Genomic DNA, 20,594 nt, shown 5'->3' with positions numbered 1-20,594 from the left:
CTTTTTATTTTTGTAAGGAACCCAAGGCAGCTTACATAGTCCTCCTCCTCTATATGTCATCCTCACAACAACCTTGTGAGGTAGGATAGGTTGAGAGTCAGTGACTGGCCCAAAGTCACCCAGTGAGCTTCATAGTCGAGTGGAAACTAGAACCCAGGTCTCCCAAGTCCCAGTCCAACACTCTAACCACTACACCACACTGGCTCTAAAATGTTTATGAAGACATTTGGGAATTTTGGTAAACTCTTATTAAAAACAAACAGATTAAATTCTCACCCATCCCTGTGGAAGAATGATTTAGCTATGTGGGATTGGTGCGGTTTTTGTCAGACAGCTTTTGTAATTTGTTCCCCTGATGCATTCACTCTGATGAGTTGAAATGTTTCTTGACCTTCCATGATATTGGAACGGCTCGGCCAAATCAGAGCCATAGGTTTCATAATCTCTGAAAACACAAAATCCCTTAGCGCATTACTACAGAGGCATGTGTTTCAGGTGTGTATATATGTATGTGTCCTAGGGAGAACCACGCAGATCAAAGATTGGAGGCTTTTGGTAAGCTAAAGGGCTCAAGTGAAACCTTTGTAACAGGGATGGGGAACGTGTGGCCCTCCAGATGTTGTTGGATTGCAAGTCCCATCAGCTCACTAACATAGCCAATGGAAAGGGATTATGGGAGTTACAGTCCAACAATATCTGGAAGGCCACAGGTTCCCCATCCCTGCTTTATAACAAGTCTGGTGCTGAAGTGAGTGTTGAAAGCAAATTCCATGAGTGGCCTATGTCTGCCGTACATATTATGGCTCGGATCTTTCATAGCCACTGCTTCTGTTTCAGGATTACCAGCTGTATAAATGATACAACAGTCATAGTTGTATGACAGCCCTCTTTAATTCCTACCACGGCAATAGCTACACTCCTCTCCCTGCCTGCTCAACGAGGCAATAGTTACTCCTCCACTCCCACCATGCTCCATGAACTGGTACGGCAGCTAAGAGGGTGTTCCTGCTGGGTATGATGGAAGTTGTAGTCCAACTCAAGTGGAGGGCCCCAAGTTGGGGGAGGCTCTGTTAGGTAGTTGTAGGCAATTTACCTTCTCTTAGACTCCCCTGCCCATCTACTATGTGGATATAACAATACTGGGCCAACCTACTGTAAAGATACTAATGTATGTGAAATACCTTGAATGTTCTCAAGGGGGTCTAGATGAATGCTAAATGTTCTTGTTTAAAAATACAATGGGTCTGTGTCTGCACTCAGTCTGTGTGTGCACATCCTGTTGATTTCATGTTGAAGTAACTGATTAATTGGTCTAATTAGATTAATTGATCTCCTGTGTCTTTTCCGTCTCACCTGAGAAAGACCTGAAGTAAGATGAACAACCGAGCATAAAAAAAAATTAACAGCCTTTCTTGATTTTGTAAAGCCTATTTTTTAAAAAATACACCTATTTCTGTATGTTCCCCATTCTCTCTGCCCAGCAGTCATAGTTTGTTATTGCTGTTTGGTTTTGAATAGCCTGAAGTTACACAGTGAAAGACACTAGGAAGGTATAGGTGCAATTTGCTTTTAATTTTTTGTTTGTTTGTTTTAATGGTTTAATATGGTTTTATTGCTTTTATATTTTCATTTATTACTGTCTTGATTTGAATTGTTGTATGCTGCCTTCAAGACATTTATGGTATATAAGGTGGTATATAAATATTATAAAAAAATAATCTCCATGTTTCTACCTTGAAGCAGAAAGGCATAGAATTGACCTCTCTCTCTCTCTCTCTCTCTCTCTGTCTGTCTCTGTCTCTGTCTCGCTGTTATGGTTAAACACAATAAGAGCTCACATTTCCCACCATTGCACGGCCTTATGAAAGGTCACCTCTGCCGCCTTCTATGTGACTTTTTCTTTGGGAATTGACAGCTCCTAGCTGTTCCTGCTGTGCACACAGGTCTGTGCTCTGTAGAACTACAGAACAGCCCAGCGGGGTCCTTGAAATTGCTCTTGGCAGCCAAGGACAGAGCGGCTACCAGCCAACTACCCTGGCTCTCTGGGAGTACAAGAATTAGGTGAAACTGCCAGGGTGGGGGCTGTTTTATTTTGTTTTTCTGCTTGGATCTGTGATGATGTAAAGGGATTTCTTTGCCCTCGGCAATTGCTGTCTGCCACATTCTTTGTTGAGTAGGTTATTGTATAATTAAGCCGCAAAGTAGGGAGGGGCCGAAGACCTAAGCTTATCTTACGCAGATGGGTGCAGCAGCATTGACAGCTATTCGTTTCTTCTGCTAATAGTTTTGTACTAATTGTTCTGAACAGGAAGCCAGTGTAGTAGTAGTAGTAGTAGTAGTAATTACATTTCTATACCACCCCATAGCTGAAGCGCCCTGGGCTCTTTACAAAGTGTAAAGATTTAAGGAGGGCATCACATATATAGCAGAGGTGTGCAACCTGCGGCCCTCGGCCTAATTTCATGGGGCCCTTGGGCCTCTGCAGAAGGCCTCTGCAATTGATCAGGTCAGACTTATGGCAAGGCTGACCTACCCCTTTCCTACTGATTGTCCTCGAGTGGAGCTTGGACACAGAGTAAGGAGAGAGGTGAATGATTTTGGTGGAAGAGTTCTGGAGAGAGCTGAGAGGGCTGATGTGTGACCCACAGAAAGGCAGAGAGAAGGTTGCCATGTGTTTCAGGAGCCTTTATTGTGCTTATTTATTTACACCTCAGAATAACTATACCAATGTGACCTACCAATGTGACCTATAACTCAGAGGATAACTATACCAGTCTTGTCAAAACAGATTATTACCTCATCCACCCATCTTGATTTTTAAAGCAAACCAGTGAGTTGACTAGAAATTAACAAAGGTACAAGACTTTGAATTCAGGGGAGGGGGGCTTGTAATGTGAACTCCCCCTCCCCTCACTCGCAGAGTCTGTCCCTGGTCCCCTTTGAGCTGAACCAGAATCAAAGTGCAGTTTGCAGCCTGCCCTCTCTTGCCCTGCGATCCACTCCTCCTTGCCAGTTCCAGTCTTCCTTTCTCAAGCCTCAAAAAAAAAAAGCCTTGCCCTGAGGAGGAGGAGGAGGCAGTAACAGGCAATGGGGAAGGCCTACCACATAGGGAAGGCCTTACAGAGCCCATGTTTAGCTAGAAATTATTGGGGGAAGGGGAACTTGTGTCACCCTTTGGACTTATCCTGTCAAAATGTTCCTATCAAAGGTTAGAAAAACTCTTGAGTCATTTTCAAATGTTCAACAGGACTGTTCAAGAAGCCCAAATGGTTTTTAGGGTGAGCTGAGGGTAGCTCACACATCCCGCATAGAAATGGGTGCTTGAGCCTGAGGGCTGATCACACATGGTCTAAAACACACATTGGCTAGGTTTGCAGAACACGCTAACCCACACTCAGTAGTTGAGTGTGGGTTAGCATGTTATCTGAACCCAGAACATTTTTTGCCTGGATTCCATGTAGTGTGCCTCCCACATTTGTGGGAGCTTTGCACGCCTGCTCCGCCATTTGCAACCCCTTTTCAGATCTCTAAGGCAGCCAGGCACATGAGGACATGGGGGAGGGGGAGCCTGCATGTGCACCTGTGGCCCCTCCCCAGTTTAGGTCTGCTTATGTTGCAGGTGAATACCTGCATAGCGTTATTGGCTGAGGAAAGAAGAGACAGAAAGCTGAGTTTGGGCTCTAGTATTTTGGGATGCTGGCTTTCTCTCCCTGGAGATCTGATGTAGGGCAGTGGAGGCTGGTGGCTCCAATGTTAGTGGGGTAATAAATCTGCTCCAGGTTTCAGTCAGAACTCTAAAGGAGCTATCCAACGTGCTTTGCACCTTTAGAGATCTGACTGAAATCCAGAGTGGATTCACTGCCATACTGACATCGGAACCATCCTCCTCTGATGTAGGGCAGAGAATTTGGCTGTCGGAGTCCTTGAGCTGTGCTTCCAAGAATGCTCAACCTGTACATTTGTAAATAAACTCAAATATTACAAAAAGCCATAAGCCTTCTCTAAAGGAAGCTAGACCTGGTAAGCACTGCGTCCCTGGAACTTCTCACCGCTCAGAGAAGTAGGGTGAGTATGACAATACTTCGCTCTCCCATCTCCATAAAAGCTTTCTGGGAAGGAGCAAAACCTTTTCTCCATGTTCCTCAGCCTCAGTGGCTGCATTTCCTCTAACTCATACCTGTCAGCCCATTCACTATCCTCCAGTATTTCACCGACAACTGAAAAAAGACGCTCTGGTATGTGGAACACCTATTCTCACATCAAGGGCCACTGCCTGGGAGAAAAGACACATACACATCTTCTTTGACCCATTTACACTGCATCAATAGCTGAAGCGGTATGGATTAGTAAACTCACCACGGCAGTTCCCTTTTTTGTTTAAGCCTAAGAATGTTCGGTAGAATTTACAGTTTCACAATGGATCTGACTGTACTTATGAAATAACTGCTGCTCAACATGTTCAGCAATATTTACTAGCTGGCTACATGGTTATTGCTGTGTGTGTGTGTGTAAAGGAAGCAGTACCCCTGGCATTTTGTGTCCGTGTGCAGGCACTGACATGCACATGCGCTACACTACAGCCGAGAACAGCCTTCCCCAGCTTGGTGCCCTCCAGATGTGTTGGACTGCATCTCCTCTCATTCCCAGCCAGCATGGCCAGTCCAACACATCTGGAGAGCACCAGGCTGGGGAAGTCTGGTCAAGAAGATGCATCTGCCCCTCCCTTCAGATATTTAATGTCTAATATAAAGTCCCAGGAAAGGGGACGGGAAGCTGAATAATTATAATGCATATCCAGAACGTTTTATCAATTGGGTTCCCATTGTTTTCCCCCAAAGGAAAAATAGGAACAAAATCAGGACACTGTTTGCTCTCATTTTTTAAAACCAGAGAATAAGAACTGTTTATGGCAAATAGGGACAATTGGAATGTATGAATGCATGGGAGACAAAGATGCATTCTAAGTCTTTGGGATGGTCTCTGTTGGATTGTATTAACCTGAATCTTCAAGCAAAGAGCACTCCCCCCCCCCCGGTCCCCCTCTCTGCCTGAGCCCTGTTATAGGGCAAGGCCCACACAGAAGAGGGAGAAGGAATCATTCAGTTGTAACTGATGGAGTGGCATCTTGGTGATGGGTTTTGACAGCCAGCTCCACTTAAAGGGACTGCTTGTGTTTGCCTCCGTTGGCTTATGTGAGGGCCTTTGTTTGTTGGGGTAGTTAAGTGAAGGGGGCAGCTGAATAAGCCACTCATTCCCCTGTCAATTCTAAGGACCTTTTCACTTACTTGGCAAAGGCACTTTCTGTAAACCTTATATCCACAGAATCTTACTTGCAGCTTTCTAGGACAGGGATTTCCTCAACTATGGCTTATTATAACCAAAATGCCAATAGATGGACAGACTAACTTGCAGAGATATTGTAGTCTACTTTACAATACGCTACCCTCTCCATCTAGAGCAGCCTTCCCCAACCTGATGCCCTCCAGATGTGTTGGGATACAACTCCCATCATCTCAAGCCAGCCAGGGCAATGGGATTTGTAGTTCACCACATCTGGAGGATTACAAGTTGGGGAAGGTGGGTGTAGAATTTGAAAGAACATCACAAAGTGTGAGAAATATGAGTGAGTTGAAATAATTGATCCCAGTAGGCTTGCTGTTGGTGAAACTGGCGTATATTTGGTTGTCTGGCCACCAAGGCATTCTATTTCTACAAACAAAATAAACATATTGGGTTAAGGGGGTAGGATTTTGTTGCACCTGGCTCAGGAAAGTCCATGTAATCTGTTGCATCCTTGGGGGAATAGCGGATGTCTTGGCTTGAGGCAGTGGAAAGGATGGCCCCTCCAAAGCAGAGCTCTGCCTAGGCAGACCAGCAGGGCCTGGTCTTTCTGATCCAGATATGTGTGGTTCAGTCCAAACAGTGTCCTGTTGGGTAGAAGCTTTTGCAGGGTGGGGAGAGGAGGGCTCATACTTCCATTTTGTGTATCTTTGAGAAACCTTTATTGTGGACAGCAGCAGAGGCTGGTGACTGTGGGGCAGTGAATCTGCTCCAGGTTTCAATCAGAACTCTAAAGGAGCTATCCAAGGTGTGCTGCAGTGGTGGACAAGAAGATGGAGACAAGATCCACCTCCATGGGTGGACAAGAATAAGTGCCATTGAAAGAGAGCACTTGTTAGAAGAGCTACAGTGTATGCTTCTATTGAAAAAGTTGCGGCCATCAGAACAAGGGTGGGCAGAAGATAGGCCTGGACCTACTGGTTGATCCCTGGGTGATGTGCAGCACATTAGCAAGAATTTCTGACTTCTAATTAATTAACAGTAAAACAACAAATAGTTTTTTCTTCTTCTTTCTCCCCCTAAATTAGGCTGCCAAAATGAAAATAGCTTAGAAACGAGAGGTGGATTCTTGTGTGAAAGGACTTTGAACTCAGTTCTGCTACTGAAAATGTAGTCCTGGGCTGAGCATGTGCTCAAAACACCCTGTTCCTTAATTCTAAGTTTATGTCCATCACCCTGAGCCACTATTTTGCACATGGCTGTTCTGGGTTCTAGTGGCCCTTGGCATTCCAGTAAAAATCAAAGTCAATCCCACAAGCCTGCCCGTGCCTGCACTAGAAGATGACTCTCTCTTCTCTCACTGAGATGAGTTTCGGCTCTCTACTATGGTGTGAATGAACGAGTACAGAGTTGTGAGGCTGGCATCACTCAGCTGCAGCTGGGAATCCAACACCAGCAACACAAAGCTACATGTTGTGTGGCCTTGCAGAAGCCCTGGCTATTGTCTCTTGTTCACTCTGTGCCATAAGAGAAAACTGGATTGTCTTTCTTTTCCCCCTCCTCCAAGTTGATTGGAAGAGGCATGCTCTTTCTATCAAGACTGTGATTGTCAAAGGACCTGAGCTCCCCTAGTGAAGTAATTACTCTCCTTCCACACAGGAATAAACTTACAAGTTTTCTTAGGGTTTTCCTCCTCATTGAAAACCACCTCCTCCATAACAGCCATGCAGACCCACATATTTTGGGAAACAAACTATTATTCTGGACTGAAGTGAATTCCAATCTAGGATTAGTACCTGCCTATAAGTAATATGTTTATGGGTCTGTTATGCTGTTGATGGGCTCGAGCACTTAAGTGTTTGGTAATCTCTCTTAGTACAACATGAGGTAACCACAACTCTTGGCTGCTTGCCCAGCAAAGAGCCTTTCTTGAAAGCAACAAGGATGGCATATTTATAATCATGGAACTGATTTAAATGTTTGGTGAAGAGCTTTTGAGCAACAGACAGAGAATTGTGCAAAGCATTTTTATCCAAGACTGACTATCCAAGAAAATGCAACCCCTCACTAAGCAAATGTCAAAATACGAGTTCATTCATGGTCAGCATAGTTTTTATGTACCAATGGCCTTGGGGTATGTATGAACATATATGCAGACCAGAACTCACTGTGTTCTTTTCTTCCACAATGCAAGCCTAGATGTTTCCTGCTGTTGCAATGCATTTGTCAGACACACTGATCAGCAAATTGAATACTGATTCAGTAGTCTGTCTTGCCTCTCCCCACTTCCTTCTGGTGGGCTGTTTGCCGTTTTTATTTTTAATACACTAAATGTACATTAAGGGTGCAATGCTATGCAACTTCAGACAGAAAAAAGTCCTACAGCTTCCAGCACACAGGAAGTTGTAGGACTTTTTTCACCCTTATTCAATTAAATGTGCATTTCCCCCATTTAAAAAAGTGGGCTATAGTCCATGAACGCTTATGCCAGAATAAATTGGTTAGTCTTTAAGGTGCCACAAGACTCTTTGTTGGTTTTAAAAGATACTGAAAAACTGCTTGGGGAGTAGGAAGGAAGTGAGTTAGTGATGTCACCAGTTTTTAGCCAATCAGCACTGTGCACAGCCAGCTTCTGCTATAAATGCACACATCTGGTTTCCTTCGAGTTCAATCCATGAGAAAGATTGTACCTCTAAATGAAGTGTGCTTCCGCAATGAGCTTACTGATCAAAACATCTGTATACATCCTTGTTAGCAGAGCAGTATTAAAACAAAAGGTGGTAATGCCAATAGCAATCTTTTATACCATAGTATGTGGATGGAGCCTCAAAATCATCTGCATTGGGAGTTTCCAGGAAGAACAAGGAGTTGTTTGCAGATTTTCTGTGCTCACCAGCCCTTCCTTTCGCTGTTAAACTTTTGGATTTTGTTTTGCTTTTCCAGTTGGCAGGTTCAGCTGTCGTCGCATTTGGGCTATGGCTGCGATTTGGAAATGTAATAAGAGATTTAGCGACTGATGAAAAGTCCCCAGAATACTTTTATATGGGTAAGTTCTGTGTAAATACTAACTCTGTAAAGGTCCACGTTCCGTAACCTCCAAACTCAAGAAATTGCTGACATGAATGGCACAGTCCTATACACTTCCACAACACTCTAGTGATATTCTCTGACAGCTCTCTCCTTTTAGCATGCTCAGTAACAGCTTGCTCTGACTGAGCAGCCATAGGAGCAGAAGAGGGAGGAGATGGGAGTGTTGGCTCTCCAGGGTCAAGAAATGCACATCTGTGCAATCTCAGGCACAGTATAGGAGAAACAATGTCATAGGTTCACGGGGTCAAATATTTTATGTAAACAAACCCTTACCAGCAGTTGTAAAACCAAAATGTATGACTATAAATTCTACAAATCAGGCAGTTTGCCTATCATTTAATTTCCAAACTCTGTTGCTAATTGTGGAGGTTTCCTTGGGATGTCAGTTCTTTCTTTTTTTTTTCCTTGGAGGGTGACTAGGGTGGGACTACCATGATTCACTCTCTGGACTTTTAGGAACAACAACACAGGTGTTTAGGCTGCAGTTTGAAGTATAATCACCATACCATGGAGAGGGGGCCTTCTTAACCCTTTGCCCTCACATAGCTTTTTCAACTGAAAATGCCCCCCCCCTCCCCGCTGCCCAAGCTGCTTTTAGCCCCACAAGGGAAAAGATATGGGCACTCACCACATTTTGATACCTACATGTAACATTCTCTTAGGAGCATCCTCTGGGGAAACTGGTTCTTCCTCCCCCAATGTCATTTGAGCAGAAGCCAGCTATGCAAACACTGCTTGGCTTACTCCAGTGATCTTACAGCATCATGCTCCTCCTGCTGCCTAGGATCAGGGAGTGTGTTTTTTGCTTTTGAAAAGTGGGTTGATTTTTTTTTCTTCTTTTTCAAATAATTCACGGAAATGTATGGCCATGCTGAGCTTTGAAAAATTAAAAAAGATGGGCAGCTGCTGGAACAGAGGGGGCAAGGAAAGACAGACAACTGAACTGGCACTCAGTTTTCTAATTAGCGCAACTGTCAAATGGGCTGCCAAGGTGAGGAGAAATTCATGGAGATTTCCGTGCATAAGGCAGTGAATTTGGATGTGTTGAGATCCACATGACCAACCTCCAGAAAGCATGGTAACAAGATGTGGGCTGAGCCAAATAGGCATTGGGTTCCCATTATTTTAAGCATTTTTCATTTGATGTGGCACCTTGCAACAAAATTTTATTGTCATGCTTGCTTCATCCCTGTCCAATCCCAAACATGAAAGCAGGAAAGCACAAGTCAGCTTCCCTAACCTGGCCAAGATCCACCAGGGAGCAATAGATAGGCTGACTGTCAGGGTAAGAGAAATACTGGCAAAGCAGAACTTGTGACAAGACTGAGGGATGGCTCATAGTATCCCAGCGCCTCAGTTATCCCTCCCGAGGGCTGACTATTCCCAAGGTAGCTTCAAGTGTCTTGTACAGAGTGAGGAGCTGGCGCAGAGCCCAATCTTTCCAGGATAATGGACCATCAGTGCTAAGGAGGTCTACTACTGAGAACGTAGAGCAACTGGCACCTCTGTTGTATCCTCTTAGGTCCAGTTTTTCAGCAGAGTTTGATGCACAGAGGGAAATAAGAACAGAATTCTCAGAAAATCCTTCCTAATATAAATGTTCATTTATCCTGGAATTAATATGACACCTGAGATGCACATAAATGAATTTGGCGCTCCTTAGACAGAGGCACTATGGGTTCTATATGCATCCCAGCACTTCGCAGATTCCCTTCCTTCTCTATGCTTCTCCATATCCATGCCTGAGGCTGAAGTCCTCTACCCACTTACCTGGGGGTAAGCCCCATTGAACTCAGTGGGACTTCTAAGTAGAGATGTATAGGCTTGCACTATTTGTCTGCATTTCTGTTGATATTCTGCTCCTGTGCTCTTTGTATCTGACTGTCTGTTAGCTCATCCCAGATCTGACCACAAGGTTCATGGGGAATGGGCAGGATGGGAAAGCCATGTATCAAGTTGCCACTGCTCTGGGAATGTGCGACAGACTGTATTAGTTGAGTAGAATTCACATACTCGGAGATGTCTCATTCTTTGTCCTGTGTCTCATGGGACTCTGTATTGGCACCTTGCAAACCAAAAAAGGAAAAAATGAACCATTCATATACATTAAAAGCTCATGCTAGTCACTCCCCTCTCCCTCTCTACCAGCACGCAACTGCAAAGAGGACTTTGGAAGCTTGCACTTTCATTTTCAATTAACCATAGTTTGCTGCATCATCTGAATTCAACAAACTCTGCTTAATGTTAATAATGTTTGTTTGAAACAAGCCAACTTCAAGCCGTGGTTTATGAAGCTGGCTTAGTTCAACAAAGCATAGTTCAGATTAAGCACAATTTAGGGTTTGGATGAAACACTAAACTGGGGTTAAATGAAAGCAGAAGTAAAAGCTTCCCATCTCTTCATGGCCATGTTGGGGGAGGGGAGGAGGGAGCATGCAAGCCCAAGGCTCGCCATGCCTCATTCTTGTCAGCCTAAACTATGGTTTAGCATGATGTCTCAATGTGGCCAAATTATCTCCACAGCTTGATACCCCAGGCTAACCAAAGACATCCTCTTGAGTAATGTTATTGTCCTTAAGGGTACAATCCTATGAATATTTAGACAGAAAAACGTCCTTCAACTCCCAGAATTCCTCAACCAGCACTGTTGGCTGGGGAACGTGCATAGGATTGCGCATTAAATGAGCAAAGCTATCAAGGGCTAGGGAAGTGGCAACCATACTATTTTGGGTTGTAACCCAATGAGAGCCCTTTCAGACACAAAGCAATCTGATAAGGAAACTGAATGCCTGTACTACTTTCAGTTAATATTTACTTATTAAAATATTTCTATCCTGCCTCTCAGTCAGAGACTCTTGAGATACCTAAAAACATATTAAAACAATAAACAGAATAACATCTTAAAAATGTAAAATGGAATGAAAGCTATAAATAATAAAACACACTTTGTTACAGCAGTGACAATAAAAATCAGCAATAAAATCAGATTCCATTAACAGCAGTGAGGATGGTGCCTGAGAATTGGATAGGGAGTTCCAAAGGCACCACAACTGAGAAAGTCCTGCCAATTTAATATTGATAGGATTTCTCGGGGGGGGGGGGTGCAGGTGGAAGAAATGTAGAGTATCTTCACAGGATTTTTGTCCCCTTTGATCGCGTAGCCATTCACTAAGGAGAAAATAGATAAGCCAGAGAATGTAGAACAAAAGCTGTAATTTTGATTTGTAGGCTGGCTGGCTACCTTTGTAAAGGAGTCAGTAGGTAAACAAGCAGTCATGTCTCTCAGATGGGGAGTGGTACTTCTAAAATGGCTTTAGCAAGGTTGGCCAGGCACAAGGAAATGAATAATTCCACACATTATCTTCTTTTTGTCACAGTGCCCCACGTGGTGCGATCTCTATTTAGCTGTACCCTGGGAAACAATAATAATGGTTTTATACAATGCTGTTAAATAGCACATCAACCATTGGACATTTGGCAGGCAGCATCCGAACAAACAGATGCCACCTCAGGACCTTTTTGCCATCAAAACCAGTGATGTCTATTCTGCGGTCCAGTTCATGGCCATGTATGCTGAGGTTCTTAGACTCCTGGTGTGATTGGTGTGGCCCTGTCCATGCCTGCTTGGGCCTTAGGCTAGATTGGATTAAAAAATCCATGCTGGGTTTTGAACATGTCCACTGTTTCTAGAGTTGCCAAGTTACAGGAAGGCAGCAGTGGAGGCGGGTGGCTCCGATGTCAGTGGGACAATGAATCAGCTCCGGGTTCCAGTCAGAACTCTAAAGGAGCCATCCAAGGCAGCAAGGATGGATGAAGCTATGTCAGATCAAAGGACAACCCATAGACAGATGAAGCTGTGTCAGATCGCTGCTGCAGTCCTGCACAGATATGATGTCCTGTGTAACTTCGAACATTTGTGGACACACTGTACTGTCAAGTCCCTCAAGGACATTCCTGTAGTCTAGGGTGGGTTTACATTGGCAGAGACAAAAGCTGTAAAAGCAGTTCACTGGATGACTCTGCAAGGGGAGTAAAGGAGTAACTGGGCGCAGGGCGCTGCTTGCATGGCGGCATTCAGAGCTGTTCCCCTGGCTCTGGGTTCATCAGTACTTTTCAAGATGGCATGCGCCTCTGGAAGAGCAGAGGAGTTCTGTGTTGTGTTCTCTGGCCCATTATAGCTGGCAGCTGCAGTTTTGCAGTATGAGAGCCTTTTGTGGTTTGTATTTGTTCTCTTTGCCAGGGAAGCTTCTCAGGAGCATGGTGGAAGAAAGGGAATCAGATAATCAATGTGACAGGGAGATGTAAATCTGCTCAGTTGCATTAAATATCCTTCTTAGTGGCTGTTTATGTTGGCAACCTTACAGATATTCTCTGCCTTTGCACAGCCAGGTGCCTCCCATGAGATCAGTGCAAAGGCTCCATTGCCTTCTTTGGGCATCATCTGTGGGTGGATGGTGGACAGCAGATGAACTGATCAGATACTTGATTTCAAGGTGCAAACCCCTCCCGTTTCCATTAAAGACACAGCAGGATGCTTTTGTTTGGAATGAACTTCAGTATAGTGCTGACTTTCCTGAAACAAACCCCAGCAATGAAGCTCTAATCTGGGACTCAATCCAGGATGAGGTGCAGCTTGTAATTGTGCCCACCTTTCTGGATGAAAGGGACAGAACTGGAAGCCCAATTGGCAAGCTATTGTTTTGCTCAAGTCTTTTGGTTTTGTTCCTTTTATCCAGAAAGGCAAGCTTTCTCTAGCAAGAAAAGAAATCCTCTTGTTTCCATGCCTAGCAATGATGCTGTCTTGACCAATGCACTAAGAACTGGAGCAGAGGTCTGTAAATTCGATGGTTGGTCAGGTCTCTGGTAAACCTAGGACTCATAGCAGAGCAATATTGTCTCATGGTTGTACCTGTTCCCTTACTGCATGAAAGGATTGGTGAGTGTGCTGAATTTCCTTCCAGTGCTGGCCAACAAAACCGATTTCATTGGGCAAATGCAACCTAATTTACTTTGGAACTGGATTTTACAAACTGGCTACTGCATACTGAATTTTGAGGTGTGCTATGGCTTAGTGGTTAAGATGCTGAGCTGCAGACTGGAAGGTCGGCAGGTCAGCAGTTCGAGACCCGAGTGCTGCGTGACGGAGTGAGCTCCCGTCTTCAGTCCCAGCTTCTGCCAACCTAGCAGTTCGAAAGCAAGAAATTGCAAGTAGTTAAATAGGTACCGCCTCGGCGGGAAAGGTAACAGCGTTCCGTGCACCTCGGTGTTCAGTCATGCAGGCCACATGACCGGAAGCGTCTTCGGACAGCGCTGGCTCTTCGGCTTAGAAACGGGGATGAGCACTGCACCCTAGAGTCGGACACGACTGGTTGGGGACACCTTTACCTTTTTTTTATGAATTTACATGTACATTGTCAGATCTTGCAGGGAAATGCACATTTTGCTGTCACTGTATGTTATTGGACTCCTTGAGACCCACATGGCTCACTGTTATCGTATAAAGCCCTTGTTCGCTTAATTTAAGCAGGTTTATGTGTTTTCCTTGATCAGCTATTGAAGGGTATGGAGCAGCCCCTGTGGATTAGAGACAGAAAGGGGCATGGCCACCAAGGGAAGGAAGGTGCTGCAAGATGAGATGAGGCACAGGCATATGGGATTGACACTGTTGTTAGTTGCTGCTGCTCAAGTTGGCCTAGTCAGTATTCATGTGGCTGGTTGGAACTGCTGGCGAGATGTCTGGCGTTTTCTGCTTTCTGTCTCTTGCTTATTTCTGGAGGGATTTTCCTGGATCTGCAGTATTTTTGACTTTACAACCATTGATAATTATAGTCCTGTATTTTCCCTTGAGTTTGCATGAGCTTGCTGCACATAGTCCGATCTCTGCCCACACACACAGGCCTTCCCTGCCCACTTGGACAGATCCCACCCTAGCCTGGCTCTCAGAGCCAGCACTCTGCTCATCTTTTCCATCCACTGATTCTGTCCCCTTGGTAACAGGCAGGCAGCCGTGCTAATAGCTCAGGCATGTGCTGTGGTGCAAGGTGCGGGGCCCTGCCAGGTGGGCTGAAATTCCCCTGCCGGTTTGTGTTAAATAAATATACAGTCCACAGGAGCCAGGCTGGCAGGAAATACGTCTCTAGCACCATAGAAACCAAACTGGTTGATTGCTGCAGAACCCGTCCACCTGCCATCTGGGTTTGAGTGAAGATCTTGGAGAATATAAACAAATAAAAGCGACGGTGGTGAGGGGAGCAGCAAACCTGAAGTTGAACTGGCTATATATAGCCAAGGCTCTGGTGTTCTCAGGCCTGCCTACAGAAGCGCCAGAGATGGCTGGACTTTATTTCACAACCTTTATTGTCCGATCGTAACAGGCACATATGTAAGTTTGCCAGCCCATTCGCAGTTCTTACAAGCTATTCGTATTTCAAAAGCAGCCCAGAGTCTTGTGACACCTTAAAGCAAACAACAAGAGGGGAAGGCATTTATGTGTGCCAAACCAGAAGAGAAAATATTCTCAGGTGCCTGAAAAATCCTTCTGTTATGCCCAACATGTTTCGGAAAGGACTTTCCATCTTCAGGGGCCACTTTTCTCCAAATGTGTTGCAAAGAGTTTTTCCAATGCTTCTTCTGTCTTAAAATGCTGGGACTGATGGGAGTTGTCGTCCAAAACATCTGGAGGGCACCAGCTTGCTGAAGGCTGCCTTAAAACGTCTAACAGATTTAGGCCGCAGTCCCGTGTACGCAAACCTGAGTGTAAGTCCCATTGAACTCACTTGGACTTGCTACCAAGTAGACACGCATTGGATTGCATTATAGTTGTGACTTACATTGTTGTGGTCCACTTTGGCAGGTGCATGAAGTGTTAGTTGGCGCATGCACACATGCATACACATACGTGCACACACTCATGCACACATGGAACAGGGGATGGAACATAAAACAACGTTGCCCAAATGTAAGAGGCAGCAATAGGCCTGTGATGTTTCTTTGCACAGCCAAAATGTATGCAAACATAATAACAGTGACCCATTCACAACAACAGTAATTGGTGATGGTACTATCTTTCTGACTATGCTAAGTTAATTTAACATAACACAAAATGAAACCCCAGTCCTGATTAAATCTGAATTGAATGGATTCAAACTTCTGATACATCCTAATAATCACATTACGTCACTAGATATCATGGTTTGGTTGATATTGTACTAGTTTTGCCTGACTGGTGCAGTGAATGGCTGGACTGCCCCTACTAGCCAGGTTAAAAGATGGCAACCTTAGGCATGAGGTGGAATTCCAGTTATCTGAGAAGAACAGGGGGATTCTTATCCTGCTCAGATAAGTGGGTCAGTGGATTTGCTAGACTACCTTGCTCCGGTTATATGCTCAGACGTGCGCTGGCCACCAGAATTCAGCAGTAGCTAACAACCTGTCCATGCTGTTCCGAGTGCCTGTCTGAATGCTCCTGCTCACCCCTTAATTCCTTACACTGTGTGTGGATGTGCTGTCATAGGCTGTGCTTAATTTCTAAAAAGAAAGGTGTGGCCCACTGCTGTGGAAAGGCTCAGCCTTAATCCCAGATTTGAGGGATCTAGCTGTGTTTTATGTAGTGGTGAAGAAAGAAAAAAGAGTCTATGTACATACACAGAGGCTTCAGTGATATTTTCAAACAGGTTCTAGCTCAAATTAAGCATAAGTTGTGACTTTAGGTGCCTAAAGTGCCTCTTACCTCATTGGTATAAATCACTGGTTTCAAATCCATACAGGAAATGGAGCTGTCCTGAAGGTTACGCTAACACCCGAATAACCGGACATGTAGTGAGAGCCCAAAGGCAGAGGACAACTTGCGCAGGAAATAATTGTATATAGGGGGAAATCAGCGGAGAAGGGAAAGTACATTAAATAATGGAATAATCATTGTCAAGGAAGAGGAAACAGAAATAAGAGTCAGTGAACATTTCTGTATGATACTTGTGAAGTTGCATCCGACTATGATTCTCTTACTGTCTCTTCTGGTTTGACTTCTCTCTCTCTCTCTCCAGTATATCACATGGAGAAATCAAACAAAATTTCCTCTCTCATAAGCACTCGTTAAATCAGGTTCCATAGGCATTTTGCTACAGCAGTGATGGGTGTCTTACTTGCTGTGGCTGCCTTAACTGATATAATCCTTCTCCTGGGGATTGCCCTCTCTGTACTGCCCTGATCACATTTCTTCTGGGTGCTGGTGCAATGGCAGCCGTTTTACAGCTTCTCTGGGCATCATTCCAATTCTTCTTTCATGTCTTGAAGTCTCTACTTCCTGATGCAGGTTAGTCCTCCAGATCAGCTTCTCTCTTCCTCAATCCACATTTTTCTCCAACTCCTTTCTTAACTTTTTTTTGTGAACCGCCCAGAGAGCTTTGGGTATTGGGTGGTATAGAAATGAAATAAATAAATAACTGTCATTCCTGAAGTCAAAACATCCAGTGTCTTTTCCATTCACCGTGCAAATACCTTGATTTCCCATAACTGCACTCCCATTCGTGTCCTCTGTAACCCTTACATTGAAGCCAGCATGTGGAACGGTGCTGGTTGAAGCTGAACATTTGTTAAAAAGAAAACATTCAAGCATGGAATGCCTATTTTCTCTTCTCCACCCTCTTTCTTGGTTACTTTGTGGAGAGGGACCATAAATCACTGGTCGAACACATGCTTTGCATGCAGAAGGCCCCAGATTCCAACCACTGGCATCAACAGTTAAATGGAACTTAGCCGTAATGCTAAAAAAAGACCTTTTCCTGAGAGCTGCTGCTACCAGTCAAAGTAAGTAGTACTGTGCTAGATGGATTAGTATAAGTATACTGACACAGTATAAGGCAGCTTCCTATGTTCATACATTTGGATATAAACCCAGAAGGTTTCAGACAGTACTTGAGGCAAAATATGGACATTAAAAGACTGCTATGTGATTGTAAAACTGCATATACATTCCCAATGACAGCACATGGATAGTTTGAACAAAAGAAGAGCCCTGCTGGATTAGACCAAAGGGCCATCTATTCCTGTATCCCATTGTGGCTCTGGGAAGTCCACAAGCAGGACATGAGTTCAACAGCATCTTCCTTCTCATATTCCCCAGCAACTGGCATTCAGAGGCATACCGCCTCTGATATTGGAAGTAATATATAGCCATCATTGCTAGTAGCCATTGATAAATGCATTCACCATGAATTTGTCTAACCTTTTAAAGTCATCCAAGTTGGTGGCCATCGCTACATCTTGTGGTGGCAAATTCCATAGTTTAACTATTATGCACTGTATGATGAAGTACTTTCTTTTGTCTGCTCTGAATCTCCCACCACTCAGCTTCATTGGATAACCCCCGGATTCTGGTATTATATATGAGAGAGAGAGAGAGAGAGAGAGACTTCTTTCTCCGCACCATGCATGATTTTATACACCTTTATTGGATTTTAGTTTTCTCCCCTATACCACTTATTTCCTCAGTATATTTCAAGAGGATTATCCTTTCTGGGGGATTAATCCAGGCTATTGATGCGGTAACTGACTGAGTACAGGCTGAAACTCCTGTGCCTTTAACAGCTGCACAGAAAAGACCATTTTGGTAAGTGCTACTGCACAGTGCTGCAGCAGTGGAAAGTGCATCCATTGAAATTCTTCTTGTTATGCCTTTCTGCGTGGGATTAGTATTCTGCAAGAAGAGGGAACTCTCTCCAATACTGTCTGATTTGCTTTTTGTGTGTGAAAGGGTTGAAGTTAGATGGCTTGTGTTTTGTGAGACAGGAATAATGATGATGTGTGAGAAAGAGACACCAGCAGTGCCTTGATCTTCATAAGAGCATTTTTCACTATAAGAGATGGAGTCTTCCTTACATCCGGGCGGCAAGGCATAGATTGGGATCTAGTGGTGGATCACTAATGATTTGCAATAGATCAGCAAGGTTTTCTGACTCCCAATTGTTCAAAAAAGAGCAATTATGAAAAGACTTGCTCTCTGAACTAGGCTGTTATGATCCCTTATCTGTAGTCATTCAGATGTAAATTTGTATTTGTACATGCAGGTCATCCCAGTGCATGACTCATGAGACACAGCAGGTCATCCCCCTGCCTCCTGAGACGCCATTTTGCATTTGGCTCCTCCTCCAAACCACTCTCTTGCACTGTGACCTGGCTTTGGTTGGGGAGCCTCAGGGTTCTAATCAAGCTTGTAGACCCTGCAAGCTTGAAGGCTGCCCATGCCTACCTTACATGACCCAGCAGGCTCAGTTATGCCACCTGCTTCCTCCTGTAAATCAACATTCTCTTTTTGGATACTTTTAGATGGCGCATGTATGTGTTTCCCAACAGCCAACTAGACTACATTTTAGCCATGTGAAGAATGTTCCAGTTGGTAGCATCTCTGTAGCATTCAATAGAGCTATAGAGATGCTGTCATAAGGACATCTGACAGCTACGACTTAGGCAGTGAAAGCCATCAGGGCAACATGAGCAGGGGGCAGTACAAGGGATATGACTGGCCTTCCCCATATTTGACAATTATAGAGGTTGTTGCAATGGAAGCTCTGGGCCAGGAGTTAGGTGGGCCAAGTCTAGCGGCAGTAGCATTCCATCCCATTGGTTTCCGGAGTACTTGCATGAGGTCTGAATTTCTGGGCAGAAGGGAATGCTTCTGGCACCATGCAGAAGGAAGAAGGTACTATGCACAAATCTGAGATTCCCTCTAATAAATTCAGAATCCTTCTGCTATAACATAAATACAGGAAGACAATATGCCTAGAGTACAAATCACTCTTCCTCACAGTCCTGTTGGCATCATTTCCCTCCCTCTTCGTGTAGGCTGCTCTGTCAATGTGGCAAGAATTCTCCCCTCCCCCACACATGCTCCCCCACACATGCATGCTCCCCCACACCTCTAAGTCTTTATTCTTATCATTTGTGGGCGCTAAAATTTCCTGTGGTAGAAACCTTAATGAGTGACTAGACCCTTCCTTTTCAGAGGCTGCGCTGCTGCGGTTTGTTTCACAGAAGCCCTAACGAGACAGCTTGTGCTTTTAGGATATGAAGTCATGTCTGCCCTAGAAGGATATTAGCAGACTTCCTCCATGAGGGTGGTGCCCACGCCAACAGCCCAGCTACAACAAGAGCCACGTGCTTCTTGCTGCCTGGTGGTCCAGTCCTGCTGTAACTTTGCCTCCCTGTCAGAGTTAAAAGCTAAGCTCTGTGCATTGCAGCACCTGATTAAACCCTGCGTACTGTCTTTGCAAGCCGTGAAAGCCAAATAAAATCTGACACCCAAACCAGAAAGGCACACAGAATGGACTCTTAGATCAGGCCCACAACTCACAATGGCAAAGAAATGGAAATGGCAAAGGCAAAGGCAGGTGTTGGGGGTGGGGGGAACTTGCTACTCACAATGTGCAACACCAATTCTGTAATAAAAGTTGGCATAAGCGAGAAAAACCTCTGTGGTAAATGATACTTTGATAAAAGGATGTCTGAGGAATGGCCACAAATATGTAGATTACCACAAGCTGAAATTTGAGAGGAGTTAAATTCAGTTTTTTGAAGCCTCCACTATCATGTTCTTCTCTTTAGACCAGGGATGCACACCCCTCAGGTACCCTGACTCCATACCCTGCTGATTTCCCATCGCTTGTACTGTGTAGTTGAGGCAGCTGTCTCTGCTTCGGCCACCACCAGTTACTAGCCTTCTCTCCACCCCCTCGCCCAGTGAACCTGATACAGACCACTCTTTCCTCACTGGTAGCAGTAGCAAGGAAAGAGTGATCTGTATCAGGTTTACTGGGATGTGTGTGAGTGGGTGCAGACCCCGCCCATATATCATATGTGGCCTTCATAGCTGAGGTTGTGTACCCTGCATTAGACATAGGCCTGGTTTGCACCTAACACTAACCCATGGTTTATTTAACCCATGGTTTTTGCCCTACCCAGAGTTTGTCTGGCAGAGAATTAAACAAACCATGGTTGGTTGTTTCCTCCTCCTTTATCCGCTCCCTCCATGTATATCAAATGCCTTTGCAGTGCTGTAGTACTGGTATATAAAGCAACTAGGGTTTGTTTTTTTTGTTTTTTGTTTTTTAGCACTCTTGCCTGCTGCCTCTGTAGCCTGGTAAAACAACCTATGAAAAATCCACAGTTCTGGGTTTGCACATAATGACAACCCATGGTTTAAACAAACCAGAGTTCACAACCCAGCAACA

At 44.5% G+C, this 20,594-nt stretch overlaps 1 protein-coding gene across 2 annotated transcripts in view; it reads left to right on the top strand.

Moving 5' to 3' along the window:
• Positions 1-20,594, top strand: part of TSPAN2 (tetraspanin 2) — an 81,587-nt gene that overhangs the window by 22,145 nt on the left and 38,848 nt on the right. For both annotated transcript variants that reach the window (XM_084853582.1, XM_084853581.1), the window contains one exon: positions 8,224-8,326. In XM_084853582.1, coding sequence (XP_084709708.1) covers positions 8,224-8,326 — 103 coding nt within the window. The remainder of the gene's footprint in view (positions 1-8,223; positions 8,327-20,594) is intronic.

This window comes from Heloderma suspectum, chromosome 4 (assembly GCF_057233095.1).
Source record: "Heloderma suspectum isolate Gila_16-S chromosome 4, 16-S_ref, whole genome shotgun sequence".
In the NCBI taxonomy this organism is placed as follows: Eukaryota; Metazoa; Chordata; class Lepidosauria; order Squamata; family Helodermatidae; genus Heloderma; species Heloderma suspectum.
Note: the sequence above shows the minus strand (reverse complement) of the source record. Positions and strands in the feature narration are given on the sequence as shown.